Raw genomic sequence first — 18,803 nt, forward strand, 5'->3', positions numbered from 1 at the left:
TTCTCTGAGTAAGCAGAGGAAGAGTGAAAGTACAGGAAGACTTCAAGTTTAGATGACAAAGGAAGTGGTCACACTGTTTTCTAATGCTGTATTGTGACAACTGATCTGGGTGATTTGGTTGTACCTCCCTGGACTTCAGCATGCTTTTTGAAAACAGAAAGTCACATTCATGTCTATGCCAAGATAGCTTTTTTTTTTTTTTTTTTTTGACCCAATAGGAAGCAGGACAGTACTATTATAATAATATCAGTGGCAAAGTTCTCCAGGATCCTTCTTGACTGTAAATGCTCAAGGCCTGTTTGAATGGAGCTTTTAGCAACCTGGAGTACTGGAAAATGCCCCTGCCCATACCAGAGGGTTTGGAACTAGAATGATCTTTAAGGTTCCTTCCAACATAATAATTCTATGATTAATTAGAAACACTTTCCTTCCATTTCATCTTCTAATTAGGCAAAGCAGGAGTGTCAGTTTCTCAATAGTTCAGTACATACAGGTCGCTACCATATATGAGAATAAAGCTCATGAAGTAAGCTTGGAAGCTAACTTGCACACTGAAGTATGGTATTGTTTTACTACAACTTTGGCACGTAATGTTTTCTCTAACAAGTTGGCACAGAGCAGACATTTTGCATTTTAGAGTCATCCCTCTACCACTGCCATTTATTTAATGAGAACTCCTGGGCACTCTAACCTGAAAGGATGCTCATTAGATTTGTGCATCTGGCCCTATCAGCAATCTCCTGTAACTTCTGAGGTAAGCTTAACACTGCCACAGACACACCATTTTCAGATGAATTAAGGTTAAGTAGTCTCCCAGTGAACAGACAAGCAACTTTTATGGAGAGTACACATGCTGACATTCTAATGCACAATAAAAGAGGGCCTGCAATGAAGAACACGCTCACATCATGCATTCAAATGGATGCATTATCTTATTACAAGCTGAATCCCAAATTTCAGTTTGGAGCTCATTAATTGTCTTGTACGTTATGGGGAAAGAAAAAAAAAAAAGTTAAAAGGAAAAAAGCAAAGGCAGTAGTGGATTTCAGAGAATGGGGCAGCTGATGAGGCAAATGTATAGAGAGGGTTGAGAGATGACAGAAACCACACAGCAGAAGCCATTAATACTAGGAGAATTCAATTGCCCAAGTGAAAACAGTGGGTATACTGGGTCTGGCTGGGACAGAATTAATTTTCTTTAGAGCAGTATGTAGGGTGCTGTGTTTTTGGATTTTTGATTTAAAGGAGTGGTGACACATCTCAGTGTTTGGCTACTACTGAGCAGGACTTCCTTTTTTTTCTACTCTGTGCTTCATAGCAAGTAGATTGAGGGTGGGCATGAAGATGGGTGGGCACACAACCTGGACAGCTAACCCAAACTGACCAAGGGGATATTCCATGCCACACAGAACCCTCAACAGGGAAAACTGAGGCAAGGGGATTTTGGGGTGAGGTGGTCATTGTCCTTGGTTGGAGACTGACTGCACATCAGTCTGCCTGTGGAAGGCTGTGAGTGATGGTATTCGAATCACTTTTGGGTTGTTCCTTTCCTCTTTCTTCACCTTTTGAAGTGTATTTATCTCAAACCACAAGACTTCTCCCTTTTGCTCTTCCTTTTCCCTGCAGGGGTAATGACCAAGCAGCAGTGGTGCACAGCAGCTGGCCAGGATCAACCCATGACAGAGGGGGTAGAGAAGAAGAAGTCAGAAAAAATGGTTCAGGCCCTATCTGCCCTTCTCAGTTCTGTTTAGTTTAATAGGTGAGAAATACACTCACGTCAGAAAATGCATGCATGGACAGGAATACTGGCTGTGAAATCACATTTTGCAGCTTATAAAATGAAATAGAAAGATAAGAACTACTGACACCTCTCGCTGCTATCACTGCAGCCTCATGACTTGATGAGACTTATGAATCACTTGCCCACCAAACAGTAAAAGATCAGCAGCTCACAAAAATGTCACACCACCACAAAGCAGTTTTCATAACAGCTTTCCACAGAAGAAAGACCCATTTTTTTCCCCCTGTAAAATCAGCTTCTGTACAAGTGTATTAAATTAAAGACAAACAAATAAGGGACATTAAATAGTTATATGCACTGCTCTCCTTACATTCATAGTCCAAGGGAAGGAACTCCAGCAGAGGAAAATTTGAACAACTTGTGTTCTGCTCTGAATCTTACTCTAAAAGAAGTCCTTGTCCTTCTCCTTCTGTCTCCACTAGTACCAGAGGTAGCAAAAGCAGGATACTGTCCTAGCCTGGCTGGCTGTATGGGAATACTAGCCCTCACACAGAACTATCCAAGTCCTCTAGAATAATTTCAGAAGTTACAAGATTTTACTGTCGCTTCCTTATTTATACCTGTATTTGCCACATCCTTTCTTTTCTTATTCCCTCCTCTAAACCTATCCCTGGTAAATTGCACAGTGAGGTCACAGTTGATGTACAGCCATTTGGTGTACTTACCTAAGAAAAAGTCTGGGTTTTTCAAAATAATGTGGGAGTTAGATCAATGGACCTGTGAAGCTGAGAGATTTAAACTTCAGATTTTGCTTCTGCAGTCAGGAAAACATGTCTGTTTGTTTGTCAGATACTGACAATGTGCCCAGCCTTGTACCAGACCCAAAGGGAAGAAGAGCAGGCACTAGCAGACAAGGGTTTGTCAGCAGGAAGCTGTGTTTGTTGAAATCAGTCACGGTGCATCCATGTGTAGACAGACAAGATCAATATTAAATAAGAGTTATTTGACTGCCCCTTGCATAAGAAACACTTCTAGGAGCACTGTGCATGGCTTCTTTTCCACACCATTCTATATATATGGCTCCAAGGTATAAAGTAGGCACTGAACATATTTCCAAATAAAAAGCATTCATGAGAACTGACAGCTGGTTAATAAGACATTTGTAAATCTTTTCAAAAAACATGCAACTTTGAAGTTTCTAGACTTATTTTAGCACTTGATCAATAGACCTACCACTAAGGTGAAGCTGTGTTCAGGAAGAATCCCATACAGTTCAACAAGCTTTGCTCTCTTCACACTGGGGAGGTCAGGTAGTCTTTCATGAATCCAATCAATATTAACCACTTGCTGATGGTTGATATTAGCTGGCAAAGATTTTGCGTCGTACAGAATCAGTGGAGGAAGGTTTGGTTCTGGCATGAAACTAGTAAAGATTAAGAAAAACTCCTTTATTATTATTTTCAGTCAGAATCTAAGGAATAAAACCTATCTCACAAGTTTATACTTACCTGAAATTATATCACTATTTCAACTAAATAAGATATTAAAAATTCATGACTTGGTATATCACTGTTAAATAGTAAGAGACCAGACTGAACTGGAAAGCCTCTACGTTCTTTCTTTTGAGTGTTTGCCACAGATTGTCAAAGAGCTGATGATAGAAAAGGAATAATTAAAACAATTCTGCAGCCAAAGTAATAATAAAAACCCCACAATAAAACCTGTAAGAATAGATACAGAAATACCCCACTCCTTTTGGCATTGAGCACGAATTGTGGATCTGGACAAAAATGGGAGCGGACTGCCAAGGAAACCCCAGATTGACAGCGAGCTGCCAGGAGTGATCTGGGCAGGTTGTAACCTTTTCCAGACTAACTTCAAAAAATCTTGATGAAATCTCATGCTGTGCTAAAAGCAAAGTTACTGTGCCCAGCAGGGTGCTATCTCAGAACAAAAGGCTTCCTTAAAGAGAAGGCCAATTCAAAGACTTGAATAACTGCAATTGAAGCAGAAACTTGACTCTTACATGTTCAAATGAGAGGTTCAAAAATATCAGAATAAAGGACATTGGGAAACCTCTACATTTATTGTAATACTTGCAATTTCAAATCTGCCTAAGCATACATTTAAGCTTAATACATAACATGGAGCTCATAATATGTAAACTATAAATTATAAAAAATCTGAAAAACACAGTTTAATATTGACCATAATCTTAGTACTAGTTATAATCTCTATGGTCTTTATTTTAAATATCTTAGACTCAACCACTTTAGCCCAGGTTTTAATAATTTCTCTTACATTTGTTTGAATCAGTCTTGTTAAATAAGCCTCATGCCAGCACCTACCCTAGCAAGGAATTCACAAAATGAATACTGCCTCTCTGCTCTCTATAACCAGTAATTTAAAAAGCCAATTTGAATTTAATGTTTGTGGGATATTTCCAAAATCCTTATTCTGCTCAAGAATCAATGACAGAATATATGTAGATTTAACAAGAATACAGGTATGGCAAACCTAAGAGGCTCTGAAAGTTTTCCTGCAGAACAACAATTATCCAGCTGGGAAATGAACTCTGGGAATAGCAGGCTGTCATCTCACACTGGTGGAAGGCAAAAAGAACTTAGCTAGGTAACATCTTCACTAGATCTACAAAGATCCTACAGTAGAAACCTGCCTGTGAATGCTGCCACCTTTCAATAGCAGTTTGGATTTTCAAATAGTGATTGTGATCTATGATCACAGAAATCAAGCATGGAGAGGCAGGGCCTGCTATCTGAAGATCATTTCCCTCAGTATTTTCTTAAAGCAGGAGTGATGCTCAACTCAGAATGGTTTTCCATTTTATGTCAGGCATTCTTAACAATACATTTGTACTGGCCACAAGGTTAAGCCTTCAACTTGCCCACTTTGAATACTAAGGTATTGTAGCTGAGGTTTCTGTTTTAGCAGAGATAAGACATTTCTAGACCTGAGCTGCTCACACTAGCAGAGATTTTGATAGGTCTCTTCTCCTTTCAGTGGAAGGTAATCTTCTAATATATAATCAATATGCCAACCAAATTCACATGCTCATTACACTGACTACAATTAAGAAATGAAATAAATTCTCAGTTCTTAAAATGTTAACTTCATTTAAAAAAAAAATACCGATAGTCCTGTTTCCCTTCTTTGTCTCTCATCGGTACAGTGCACCTAAAACAAAACCAAAACAAGTAAGAGGTAATAGAGAATTAGTTTTAAAGCAAAAACACAAAACAGAAACTGCCTCATGAAGGTCAGAAGAGCTTCTTAAAGCCACTTCAAAGAATGTATGTATGTAGGACAGTCATTTTCACACAGACACTGCTTGATGTAGCATGCAATCTGCTGTGAAAAAGCCTGAACTTTAAGAATAAATTACTACCTGTGAGTATACTATCCTTGTGAACATTAGCTTAAGAAGATGAGCAATACTCTTCTGATCATCTTGCTAGATATCTGCAGAACTCTAAAGCTGCTATTCCTGATGATTTTCCAGAACAAAAACTCACCCAAGCTTAGAATCAAAGGCTCTTGTTTCATTCAGAATTGTTCCTCCATTTTCAAGTTCTTCTATTTGCCTCTCTATTTCATAGTCTGATAATGAAAAGAAAAAAGAGTAAGCTTTTTATACTGTACTATTATCTTTTCCACTGCTATTTAATAATGGAATAATTTGTTGTTTTAACCCTAATTAATTCAACAGCAGTAGTTACAGGCAGAATTATCAGTCACTGTCTCTTTCCCCAGCACTGTTTCTTTCTTTGCATGTTTTCCCCATCTTCTTTCATTCCCTTTAAGCAGAAAACATTTTCCCTCAGGCATTGCAGCCAAGAGATACATTCCTAGTGACCTTCCAATCATACAGTTGAGTTTTCTTTTGGAGATGTAATAATCATCCTTTCTTGCTCATGCCCAAGCTGTATCTGATCTTCATACACATGACTTAACCTACTCAGTGGAAAGCAATCATCTACATACATTGGATGTATATGTATGTACAGCTACTGCTAACATATTTCAGTACTAAGCATGCTAAGCATTGAATCACCTGCTTTATTCTTCTTGCAGGCAGAGGGCTACCTCTGCAAGAGATGCTGAATACTAACAGGGCTGATATCCCCAGAGTACCCCATACTAAGACTTATTCTGTCAGGGAGCAGCAAGAGCAGGGCTGCTCCACAGAGAGGGATAAGCCAGGAGCTGGGAGTGACCACAGAAGAGGCAACACCCTGACTGCCTGGTGCAGTCCCACTAGCCTGAACAGCATGTGCTACAAAAAGGATCCACTGACAGTCTTGGTCAAAGAGAGGACGAGTTGGGTCCATGGTCCATCTGAGTTCAGCCAGAAACAGCACGAGGTAAGCCCAGAAAAAGGACTAGGAACAAAGCTACAGAACAGGTCCAAGGTCCATTAGGAGACAGGATGGAAAACTGGCACAGCTGTGATGTAGCTCAGGCAAAGTCTGAAGGCTAGGCCTGTGCTTAAATGGAACTTCTGTCACCCACAGGCAAGGTGCACAGATGGGACACCCAGACAAAGCTAGTCAGGGCATCTAAGGGCAATTACTGCCCTCAGGAGCCTGATATATTTCATGTCAGACCACATAAAGTATCTACAATGCCCATGTAATAAAGTAACCATCATTTACCTACTGCTTTTGCCAGGAACCGTATGCTATTGATATTCTTCACTTCAGTCCTCACTCCATAAGGCTCTCCAGGGTGATGCACAGAAACGTTGGCATCCACTCTCAGCTGACCCTCTGTAAGAGGAAACTTCATCAACAGAATAGTCTGCCCTGTAACCTAAAGTAAAAACTGTGGCATGCATTAATAAATTTATGTTATGTGCACAGCATAAATAGCAGACTTCTGTATGTTCAGAAAGAGTAGCAACCTCCTCATCATAATGTTCTCTTTGTGATTCCGTATCAAGATTCTCTCCACAATCATTCAAAATTTCCTGAGAATAGTACTTTTTAAAAAAAATTACTGCTCATAATTCCTCTCAGAGAAAAGTGCATGGCACAGGGTAATACAGATCCTCTAATCCACACAGTGAAAAAAAGTTTCTGATTCACGGCCTTTAAATAAAGGGCAGAATTAAATAAGCAATATAAAGTGCTGTATTCTGAACTTCCATTCCTCTAAAACAGCACTAAAATACCTTTTGGAATTACAGTTTGATGGATATATACTACCCTAGCATGGAACACAAGAACATAGTTATGTTGAACAGATTTACTAAGGAGCTCTTGGAAATTCATAGCTCAAGAACAAAAAGATGAAAGTCAGGGATTTTTTGTAGTTTTTTCCTCTCCTTCAAAAAACTGCAATTCCCACCTTACCCCCCCATATTTCCCTGGCTGCCAAAAACTTAAACTGAATACCAAGTTATAGGTAAAAACATCTTGAGCTTTCTGTCCAAAACAGAATAATGTCCTTAGAGATCTTTCATGACTCAGACATAAGTTATTGTATCTAAGTCTTGTCCCTCAAAACACATCTCTTATGAGAAAGGGCTTGCCACAGATATTCAGCTGGTGGGAATAAACAAAGATGAGAGGTCATATTAAAAAGAAACAATTTTTCTCATATTGCATTATGAACATCTGTAGCACTACTCTTTTATTTTTTTTCATTTTAATTTCAAATACAAAGAAAGAAACGCTGCTTAGCTACAGAATAATTTTGAAAGAGAGTACAAAATAGCTCAGAGTTAAACCTGTGAAGATGTCTTCAGCTTCAGAATTCATTCTGGTCAACAAATGTAAGTTGACTGGAGAAGCCCTGGTACAGTTTGTAAAAGTAGGCTGGATGATAGCACACTAATTTCCTGTGTCTTCATAGAGTTTTGCCAGACATGCAAATGAAGGACAAAGGTGTTGGAACAACCCAACATCCCTTTCAAGAGAAGTGTTCTGCATGTCCTCTCTCTTTGGGGTGAAATGAGTTACTTGTTCCAAAAGAGGAATAGTCTTGTCTTGCCCTTGCTTCATTTTGAGACATGACCTGCTTCTACTTGGATGTACATGTCAATGTGGCAAGACAATGAAGCTAATCAGGCATAAGTGAAAGGAGAGCCAGGCCCCAAATGTTCTTACAAAGCTTTTTTCTCTATGCCTTGTTTAGGACCAGTTCCTTCCCTTTCACTTTGCAGTGAAATAATCTTTTCATCCTCTGGTTGTTAATGAAATAACACCTGATAAAACTGGACTTGTCTTCACTGAACACACATGCAGAATGAAGGTAAAGTATGAGAATGTAAAACCTTATTTGAAAGAAAGTAATTAGAATGAGGGAAAAACACAGTGAAAAGCCCCTAAAAAGACCACCTTGAAAAAAAAAACCCAAAACACTTGACTTGTAAAGCCAACTGTGCTGGAGGAAAAATATTCCCAACACTGGAATTCTCCTCTAAAGTCAGAAGTCTCACTATGATAAAAGATATCACAGTGCAATTCCAATGGCAATCTTAGGGCCAGATTCAGTACTACCAAGGATGTCTGTCATTTGTAGGTCCACAGACACCTCTGAAGAAGCATACAAACTGCCTGCTGAATATTAACAACTGTGTCCCATTTGACATATGTAACACTAGTGTGAGAAAAGATTCAGAGATATAAGTCCAGCAATTATTCTTTTCCCCTTACACTAAATCAGACTTGCAACACAAGCCAACATTTATTGGACCTCATTTACTGGGTGATACATAGACCACTCTGACTCAGCTCTCTAGATGCATCCACTTATACTGTGGGCTGAATTTGCTGCCAGAACTGTGGGGCCAACTGTCACAGGCAAAAATATAGTTTACACTGTGAACACTAATAGTTAGCTTATAATTTGCTATATGTGTGGAGGGGATGGATGCCCAAAACTGTACTTTTAAATTCTTGAGCAGATTTGCTGGCTGCAATCAGGAGCTGGCTGTAAATTCTGGTAACATTAGAACTGAGCAAAAAATGGCATGACCTGAATCCTCCAATTATTAGAGAGACAGACAGAATCACCAGTTAGGAGGCTGACTGCATGCTGTGCTTCTGCACATGACCTAGTGGGAAAATTGGGGCCTTAAGGTTCCAGAAAGAAGAGCTGGTGTCAAAAGCAGGGCTTCTCAAAAGAGGAAGTGGTCTTGGAAAGACAGTAGTGATCTTGGTTACAGACTCTTGAGGTGGGGTAGGAGCTTCAGGATCAGAGAGATGCATGGAGACAATTGCCAGGGGATACCTAGGGACCTTGGCCTCTGACACCTGCTGCACAGCACAAACTACACAATTTTCTGGCCCACCTCCCCAGACCAGCAGTGACCTCTCTAGTGGGAAGAGAAATTGAGACATGGTGAACACAGTGCTGAGGGGAGAGAGAGATAGTGTGTGTGAAGTGATCAGGTAGGTAAAGGCTGCAGTCTTGCTGGCTCATGTATCAACCCCAGCATCCATGTCTGCTATTAACTATGGTTTACTCCATCTCACTCATGACACCAGCACAAGTTGACTACCTACACCAATTTTATGACTGAGACCCAACAGAGAACTTACAAGATGCTCCCACTACTCTGTTCTGTAAATTCCACATTCTACAACTAAACCTTACTACAGATCTACTGGGTTGCAGAACTGTGGCAAGCAAGATGAGGACAGGCAGGAAGAAAAACCAGAATAACCCAGGGGACATCCCTTCCTGCCTAGGTTTATCCTGTAAAATTACTGTGTGAGGCAATATAAAACCTAGCACTGCAAATCTCTGCAGAGGAAGACAGGCCCTTAAGGACTGAAGCACAGCAGACATTAGGACAGGCTCTAAGGATTGTGAAAACAACATCTAGAAAAGGCTATGTGTTTTAAGCAACCACAGAGCAAAACAACCAGAAGCTGCAAAACTCCTGCTGCAAAACTGTGGAGGAAACATGCCCTGCCCCCTTCTGTACCTGCCATGACTGCCTGGCTGCTCCCAAGTGTTTGAAGAATGAGCTGAAGCTCTCTGACTGCTGCAGCTGCTTCTTCCCCACAGCACATATCAGGCTCCATGACAACCTCCATGAGGCCAACTCCTATCAGGGAAAGAGACAGGAGATTTTCAACAACAGCTTTTGATCTTGGCATATTAAGAGTGCAACTGGCTAAACACATGAAAGCACTTGAGTTTTGTTGGGTTTTTTTGAAATGAAAACCAAACCATGTATTATTTAGTAACTATCACTATGGGCCTATCTGCAGATTTGCTATAAAAGCTTCTGTTTTTTTTAAAGGAGCAGACAAACCACTGCCTTTCTCTACAGTTCAAAGCCAATCCAATTCCAGACACAAATTTAGTAATCTTAAACTCATTTTGGAATGGACAGAACTGTAAACAGACACAGTCTAGCTTTTAGTTTCAGGATTCAGCTTTCAAAGAATATGAGCAGTCACAGCCCTTAACTTTTAATAGACAGGAGAGCACCCTGTCCCACTTAGATAAGGCCATGCAGGTTGTGTGCCAGTCTGCTTTATTTTGTTCACAATTTCAAAGTTTAGAAAGAATATCAATATTTTTTCAAAGCTAGCAATTAAAAGAAATGTCTCATTCCTGCACCAACGAATTCCTGCACTGGTCATTCTATACACAAACTTGATGCACTGGGTATGTGATATTAATTTTTTTTAACAACAGCACATATAGTGCCAAGAGCTTAAATAGCTGAGAGGCTCTATGAGACTGACCCAAAAAGTTCTGAGAAAACTGGAGCTAACAGATTTCTAACTTGATACTGCCAACTGCCATCAATCAAAAGCAATGAAAAGATCCACTGGCCATCCAAAAAATCTTAAGTATTCCCCTTCTTCAGGTGTTATGGTCATTTTGATGCATTTTTATTTTCAAGGAGGGAGACATTAAGGCTTTTTATTTTTGGTTTTATTTTTCACCTGTTCCCTGTCACCCATTTGCCTTTAAAGACTCATCTTACACAGAAAGGAGAAGAAAAATAGAAAAATAATCCAAACCTACCTGCCCTGTTCAAGTCAACAAGAGTCTGGCTTCTTGTGTCATCATGAAGACTCTTTCCACTGTCTTGCTCCAACTGGATTTGTTTAATCCTCACAGTTTTGGTCACCATCTGGCTCATTTTGTTGTCTATGTAGAGACTGTATGACAGAGTGCCATTCACTGCAATAGGAACTCTTTGCTGAGTGATTTGATAGCCAGCCTGTCAACAAAATTAGGTTTGTACTCAAATAAAACATTTACTTTTCAAAAAAAACCAAACCAAACAAAAAACCAGCAGCATGGCCAAGTGCAAATATTACAGACTGACAAAACTGCAACATCTTCTACAGTGATCTATGTGAGGGGACAGAACACATGCACATGTAAATTCAGAAGTTACATTGCTCAGCTGGAAAGAAAGCAGGCTAGAAGGATGGGTCTAGAATTTGACATAGCTGTGAGAATCTAGAAGTCTGGAAAAAACCTAAGAGCACTCAATACAGGCAAATCTAAGATACTATACTAATGCAGAAATAATCAATAATCAACTGACAACCATCCTTGACAACCAAGGATGTCAAGGATGAGACAAATGTCACCAATATGGCCTTGGGGCAGGAAATGGACCAACAGAGATTCTCCCATGCCTGTGGTTCTGTGACCATGTTAAATTTTGTCTGAAGTCAGTTACCACACCTGCATCCCCAAGCTGGGTCTATCACTCATCCTTCCATCACACTGAATATCCCTCTTGACCTGCTTTACTCATTGGAGAAGATGAGAGGGATGTAGAAGGGGGGGCATAAGGGTAGGGAGGTGGAAATCAAGAGAATGAGAAAGCTGTTTCATTAATGTAGTGATTTAAAGGATAGATACTGCAACCCTACAGCTAAAGAACTCCACCTTATGCCTGGGACTCCATTTTAAGAGAAAACTGCTAGATGGAAAAGGGGCTGCCAGTGCCAAGGTATTGGCATAACAGCAGTGAATACAGAAAAATACAGAAGTGAATTACTCCATTGAGGCAGGGCCCCCACTTCTTTCTCCCTCCTTGCTTGCTCATGCCCCTAGTGGTGAGATTTAAAAATAAAAACTTGCCAGATTTTAATGAATTGGGAGGAGTATTTGCATATTTTGCAGGGAGAAAGAATTCACTCTAAAATGTAGAGATGGTGAGAGTGCATTGGAATGGAAAACAACGGTTGGGCCCTGTGAACAGCTCAATTTATATATGCAATGAAGTGCATGATCTTCCAGGCATAATCACTATAAGAAAAATAAAATAACTGGTTCAATGCAGCCTATGCTAATGACACAGATCTTCCCATCTCCTAAAACTTCTCATTAAAATGCTTTTTAAAGCCTGGAATAGTGAGTGACAATAAATAACAAGAATCCCATTTCCTATCCAAAGCCCCATTTTCAGGAGTAACAATAATCCCATTGTCAAATGATCCTAAGAACTGGATTTATTTTATCTGCTCTATACAGCTCATTAGCCTAAACTCTGCATCTTATTACAGGGTTCCTGACTACACTGCTTCACTATAAAATACAGGTCAGGCAGTTTACCATCAGTACTTAATCTGCAGATGGCAGCCAGTAGAAAGCTACTAAAACATATCAGAACCTCCTTGACCAAATTTCCATGCTTATCTGATCAGAGGATCCTGAAACTCATTTTGCAGACAACTGTGCTGTATAGACCTTCTTTCCCTGTACTCTTCTCCTCTGAACACATGGTTTCCTTCCTATGACAAGATTTTTCCATATAGCTACTATGCAATACACTGATAGCAGCAGATATCACAAGAATATGAGAGATGATTTTCAGTTTAGTAGCAGAAGCACCAGAGGTAGCTTGCAAACAAGTTTGTAATGTTTTTAGTGTTCCTTTATGATGTGCAAAGGAATCCTGAAAGTTGTGTTTATTTGCTGCTATTTCACTTTCTTCCCCTTCAGGTCCAGAAATCAGCTTTAGGGCAGTTTTACAATTTAAAAAAAAAAAAAAAAAAAAGTGTTGGCAATTCAAACTGCTAAGTTTGTATTTCACATTCCCAGTACCTCACTACAGAGTCCCCAACAAAAAGGCCTCTTAATGGCTTGCAAACATTAGCACAGTTATCCCCAGAAACCAAACCAAATCAATAATTATACTGAGTCACAGAAGAGCCACAAGTTCCCAACCTAGAAGAAATCAGAACAGAAATCTCTTCTGAGGTCGAGGTCTCTTGTGGACAACTGTAACATAATTCTCTTTTTAAGCTGGGAAGCAATTGTATTAGACTATGTTTCTGTAACTTCAAAGAATTTCCAGTGCTTGGACAAAAAATACAGAAAGTAGTGTGCTTAATAATACAACAGCTCTACCCACTGGGACCTAAGAAATCTCCTACTCCCTACCTCCCCAGCCTCTCTGGGTAAGAGAGGCTAAGGTAACATGCCTGATCTTTCTCAGACAGAAGAGAAACAGATTTTTTTCTTTTACTGCAGTCATCAGATCTTCACCTCAAAATCAGAGGAAGTAAAACTAGTGTCCTCCCTATGAGAGGTTAGTGTTAAACTAAACATTTGGTATAAATAAGCTGTGAGAAAAAAAAACACCAAACCCACAAAAATTTGAAGTTAGAAAGGTTTAATTTCCTTAAAATAGAAACAGAGGCTCAAACACTGCTGCATCCTGTTGCAATTATGGAATTTGGGTTCTTAAATTATTTCAGTACCCATATCATGTGTGGCACAATGCATTTGACTTCCAGTAACAACTTCTATGAAATACAGAAGCTACAAACAAACCATACTGGACTCAGTTTCACAGGTGTTTTTTAAAAATCTACTGGAACAACTGACTGAGAAAGGTTTAAAGGGAAATTAAATATATTTAGGTCCCTAAACACACACAAAAAAAGACAATATTATGCTTATACCACTGAAGCCTGTGTTTGTTACAAATTCACTTTAAACAAAAGACTATTATCAGACTGTTTTTACCCTAACAGAAAATTAGTACTGAACAACAGGAATGGAGAACTTAAGGGGAAAAGTAGCTCCAGTTCCCAATTCAATTGCCTTAAGAGACTGGAATCTGCAGCTAAGCAAGGAGTCAGCAATCAGAGTAATCATATTCAATCAGTGAGCACTAGGGTACAGCTGTGTATTGATGAAGGCACAGCACAGCATCCTGTTGGGTTGAACACTGAATAAAAACAGAAAAAGCACCTCCTGTTTCCATCCATACTCCAGACTTGTCCTTTCCTACAGCCATAAAGGGGCCAGCTACACTACATACTTACAGGCAGATCTGCATAGAAGTAGTGTTTTCTGTCAAACAAGGACTTCTTGTTTATGCTGCAGTTGAGTGCCAGGCCTGTCATCACTGCTGCTTCTACACATCTCTTGTTGAGAACCTAAGGAAACATGACACATGGTTTTGCTCAGATACTTAGTATATAACAAAAGTGTATCCCACACATTGCCTTATATGGGGCATATATTCAATTTTGCTTGCCTTCAGCCATCATTAGATCTCTTTCCATGGGTAGATCTTATATCACCATTAAAGTCATGGCAGCTACAAATCTGCAAAGCTTTAAGATGAAAAAATTAAGCCATTCAGTCATGCCATAAGGAGATGTGAACTGTTCTGGCTTACTACTTTTCCAAATATTCCAGTACTTTCGAACCTTTGAGGGTGCAAGAGACAAACCAAAAGGTAATTGACTTATAACCAGTTGTTAGCTCATACTGGAAACTGGAAACAGAGTGGATTTGCACTAGTTATTGCAGTATCATTTCAAGAAAACATTTAATGACATATGTAACCATGGAATCACAGTGAATTCATGAGTATCTACAATGTTTTGCTTAACCAGGATGAAATGAAGCAGTTGCATCCTTTGCTAAAACACAACCAACAAATTGATCCCATGGCTACAAACATACAAACACTTCCAGTTACTCCTTGGTAAGGCCTTTGCAGAATGCCACATGATCTGAAGGCTCAGCAAAGTCTTCATGAAGAATAAAGGAGTTAAATAAAGTTTCTAAAGATGGATCTTTCAGTCTCCATGCTACACTCTCCTGTCTCCTCAGCAAGGCCAGGATCCAAGCAATGTTACAAAGAAATATCTGGTTTATTTCAAGTTTGCTCTCACTAACTTGAGTTGGTTTAACTAAAATCAAATGGATAAAGCTGAAAAGGAAAAAAAGGCTGAATTTGTCCTAGTACAACTCTGACATGCTTATGCTTAGAGTATTTTGCAGCAGCAACAGGACTTCATCCATTTTAATCTGAACTGTACAGCTGCCAAGAAGTAAATTTCCAGCAGGACCATTAAAGGGGCGCATTATGTAAAAGAATCTATATGACTTCATCTGCGTTGACCAGAACATAAAGGACTTAAATAATGTTTTCTTCAACGTTTCTGACAGTTTTTACTTTTTGTATTCTCCAGCCTGATTTCTGAAAAAAAGATCAAGCAGTTTTATGTTTCCCATCAACCCATGTCTTCAGCTGGAAAAGCTCTTTGGTTTATTCATGTACTATTTTCAAAAATATATATAGTAAGAGAAAATATGATAAATTTTTCATGTAACAGAAACTTAAAAATCACTTATACAGACAAAAAAAAAATTAAGACATTTTATGAGGGAACTTTTGCATCTTTAGGGTAGCTATATATGCCTAACTACAACATATCATCTGTTCAAGTGTATTTTAGTTATTAAAAAATTTAAAAGACATATAAAGCAAAAATTAAATTAGAAAAAAATAATAATTTCCCTTTGAAATACTGATCTGCAAAATGAACACAATTAGTCCTTACTGTAACCTAAAGTAAAATTGAGAACTACGATATATTAATTTCTTTTCAAATCATAGCTGCAGTTCACTATATAGTAGACACTCCTGTTTTCAACAATTAAATGCTTCCAGACTTTTTTACTGTTTAATGAAGCTTACCATACAATCACAGAATGGTTTGGGTTGGAAGGGACCTTGAAGATCATCAAGATCCAACACTCCTGCATGGGAAGGGACACCTCCCACTAGACCAGGTTGCACAAGGCCTCATCTTGGCCTTGAACACCTCCAGAGTGGGGGCATGAAGAACCTCCCTGGGCAATCTATTGCAGTATCTTACTACCCTCATGGTAAATAATTTCTTCCTAATATCTAACCTTAATCTGCCCTCTTTAGTTTAAAACCACTACCCCTTGTCCTGTCATTAGCCTCCCTGAGAAAGTTCCTCCCCATCTTTCCTGTAGCCCCTTCAGGTACTGCAAGGATGCTTTAAGGTCTCCCCAGAGCCTTCTCTTCTCCAGGCTAAATAGCCCCAACTCTCTCAGCTGCCTTCATAGCAGAGGTGCTCAAGCCCTTTGATCATCTTTGTGTCCCTTCTTTGAACCCTCTCCAACAGGTCTGCATCTTTCCAAAGCTGTAGGCAGTATTCTGGGTGTGGTCCCATAAGAGCAGAGTAGAGAAGCAGAATCACCTCCCTTGCCCTGCTGGACATTCTTCTTTTGATACAGCCCAGGGCTGTGAGTGCACACTGGTGGCTCCTGTCAAGCTCATGTCAAGCTTCTCATCTACCCCCAAGTCCTTTTCCTCAGGGCTGCTCTTTATCCATTCTCCCCCGAGCCCATATCTGTGCTTGGGGTTGCAACAATCTGGGTGCAGGACCTTGCACTTGGCCATGTTGAACTTCATCAGGCTGGCACAGGCCAACCTCTCCAGCCTGTTGAGGTCCCTCTGGATAGTCTGCCTTCCCTCTAAGGTGTTAACCACACCATACAGCTTGGTATCAGCAAACTCTATTCCACTGTCCAGGTCTCCAACAGATGTTAAAATGCACTGGTCCCAATACTAGCCCCCTGAGGAACACTAACAGCCTCTAATATTGCTAGTCAAACTGTTCAGTTTTTAAATATAATGTTTCTAAATAACAGGCAAAATTTCCACCAAACCATTAAGCCTTCAGAAGGACTGGGTAGACTCAAAACACCACTGTGCCAAAGCAGTGAATTGGTGGCTTGTTACATGTCCTATGGTGCAGGGGTTGTGACTGATTGCAGTTGGAGACCAAGACAAAACACAACTCTGGAATCACAGGCAGACTCATAACACATCCTTCAAAAACAGGTGGGCTTTACTTAATGCTTACACTATGACTACTGCCTTTGACCATGTGCTCTTCAATTTTTGCTTCAAGCAAGGTAGAATCTATCTTATTCATTGCCCTAAGGGATAATACTGTTTTGAGGTAAAGAAAATAATTCCCACTTGCATACTATATACAACAGCGAGAAATTTCTGCACTACTGCTGATGAATGATTTTGCTCTGGGGAAAAACTGGCCTTAAAATGTGAAGTATTGATTATTTTCTATGTAATGCTACTAAGCATTTAGATGACTGTAATGGGTACGTGTTCCCAGTGCACTGGGTCATACAAGCAAAATCAATGTACATGCACCATTACTCATTGACTTTTACCACTTGGGCTGCTACTTTATCAGCCTTGGTGGTGGCAGAGGCATTACAAAACATACCTTTTTTCCCAATGGCATACTGAGATGTCTACCACACCAGTGTACTTCTGCCCTGTTTCACTCCAAAAAAAAAAAAAATCAGATGACCCTCTACTTCCTCAAAAATTGAAATCAGCTCTCTAATATTGCTCCATTTCTGAAGTGACTACTACTTCCCATTCCAATGATCAAGGCTGTGCACATAAAGCAGAGTTATTTAAGCAAACTACTACTTTTCCTTCAAATGAGCCTAGCTTTTCAAATAATCTGCAATGATAAACACCAATTCAGTATGTGAAACTTCTCATACTAATGACCTAGAATAAGTCCCCCAAGCTTGTTTATGCAGTAAGCTGTTATTAAGTTGACAGCTTTGACTAGCACTGAAGATTTAAATTACTGACTTCAACAGACAAGCTGCCAGTCTGGTATGTTAGCAAAGTGCTGGCCTTGAAAAAAAGCCATGGAGTTCCTGCAGGAGTTATGGACAAAACACAAGAGCCTATAAAGCCTCCTTAAATATTTCTGGTCTTCTACAATGGAAGCATCTCTCCAAGGTATTTAAAGAAAATCCTAGACAGCTATCACAAAAGGGAATGCAAATTGTTTGTACTGGAAACTCATGAAAAACCTGAACAATGGCATCACAACACCAGCTCCATTTCCCTTGTAGCTATGCTACCCTGCTAGAGCACCATGGTAACTGAGTGCTAAAGGAATGAAAGAACAATTCAACCAAGATCTCTTTTTTTTTTCTGATACTCGTCTATTCTTTACATCTAGTTCACAAAAAGAAAGACTCCGTTAAAAATTTATCATCTTTATTTGCAAGGTCAGTATAGTCAAGACCCACAAAATACAAGATTAGTCAACAGCAATAAGAAATTATACACAACACTTTAAGCAGCAAAAATTCCCATCCAAAGCAATTTTTAACAGCTTTTTCTTTAACAGCAGGTTTACTCCTTATATTAATACATTAAAGAAAGCTGTCCTCCTTTTAGGTGAAGCCCTATGTTTCTGTATTGAGTAAATTATCCTTTTTCCATTTCAAAGACAGTAGGTATGCAGCTTCTTGTTTTGCTAATGAGTATTAGATAAGAGGGAAAAAAAGCCAAACATCTAGATTTCTCTCCTGGGAAGAGCTTACTTCTGCTACCTTTAAAAAAAAAAGTACCCATTGCCAAAATAGTGGCACTCAGGAAGCCTAAGCTATGGAACAAAGTACACCTTCTACTAAAAACAGTAAAATCAAAGTAATTCCCTGGATATTTCAATTTTTTACACATTTTATTAAAGTAGATTTTGTTTTAATTGGTTATCTTAATATCTTCATTCCTACTCATAATCACGCAGAAATCAGCATTAATAAGATTAACTACAGGACTGGTTATCTAAGAAACTTTAAAATTTATTTCTTCTTCATTCAAAACATCTAGAAGAAGGAAGCACTGCAATGTACTTAGCTTGCTCTGTGTAGACCAGGCAGTAATCTTTAGAAACCTCAGCTGATAAATCTAATCATATTTCCCAGTACTCCC

The 18,803-nt window shown here is 39.3% G+C and overlaps 1 protein-coding gene across 2 annotated transcripts in view; it reads right to left on the reverse strand.

Annotated features, from left to right (window-relative positions):
* The window catches only part of GATB (glutamyl-tRNA amidotransferase subunit B), a 40,694-nt gene that overhangs the window by 12,216 nt on the left and 9,675 nt on the right, over positions 1–18,803 (reverse strand). The window contains exons 3-9 of one of the 2 annotated variants that reach the window (XM_071742943.1): positions 14,026–14,139; positions 10,754–10,952; positions 9,696–9,818; positions 6,415–6,528; positions 5,275–5,359; positions 4,892–4,936; positions 2,975–3,164 (exon numbers count right to left, since the gene is read on the reverse strand). In XM_071742943.1, coding sequence (XP_071599044.1) covers positions 2,975–3,164; positions 4,892–4,936; positions 5,275–5,359; positions 6,415–6,528; positions 9,696–9,818; positions 10,754–10,952; positions 14,026–14,139 — 870 coding nt within the window. The remainder of the gene's footprint in view (positions 1–2,974; positions 3,165–4,891; positions 4,937–5,274; positions 5,360–6,414; positions 6,529–9,695; positions 9,819–10,753; positions 10,953–14,025; positions 14,140–18,803) is intronic. The other variant, XM_071742944.1, reaches the window with a different exon arrangement.

Source organism: Heliangelus exortis, chromosome 4, assembly GCF_036169615.1.
Source record: "Heliangelus exortis chromosome 4, bHelExo1.hap1, whole genome shotgun sequence".
Classification (NCBI taxonomy): Eukaryota; Metazoa; Chordata; class Aves; order Apodiformes; family Trochilidae; genus Heliangelus; species Heliangelus exortis.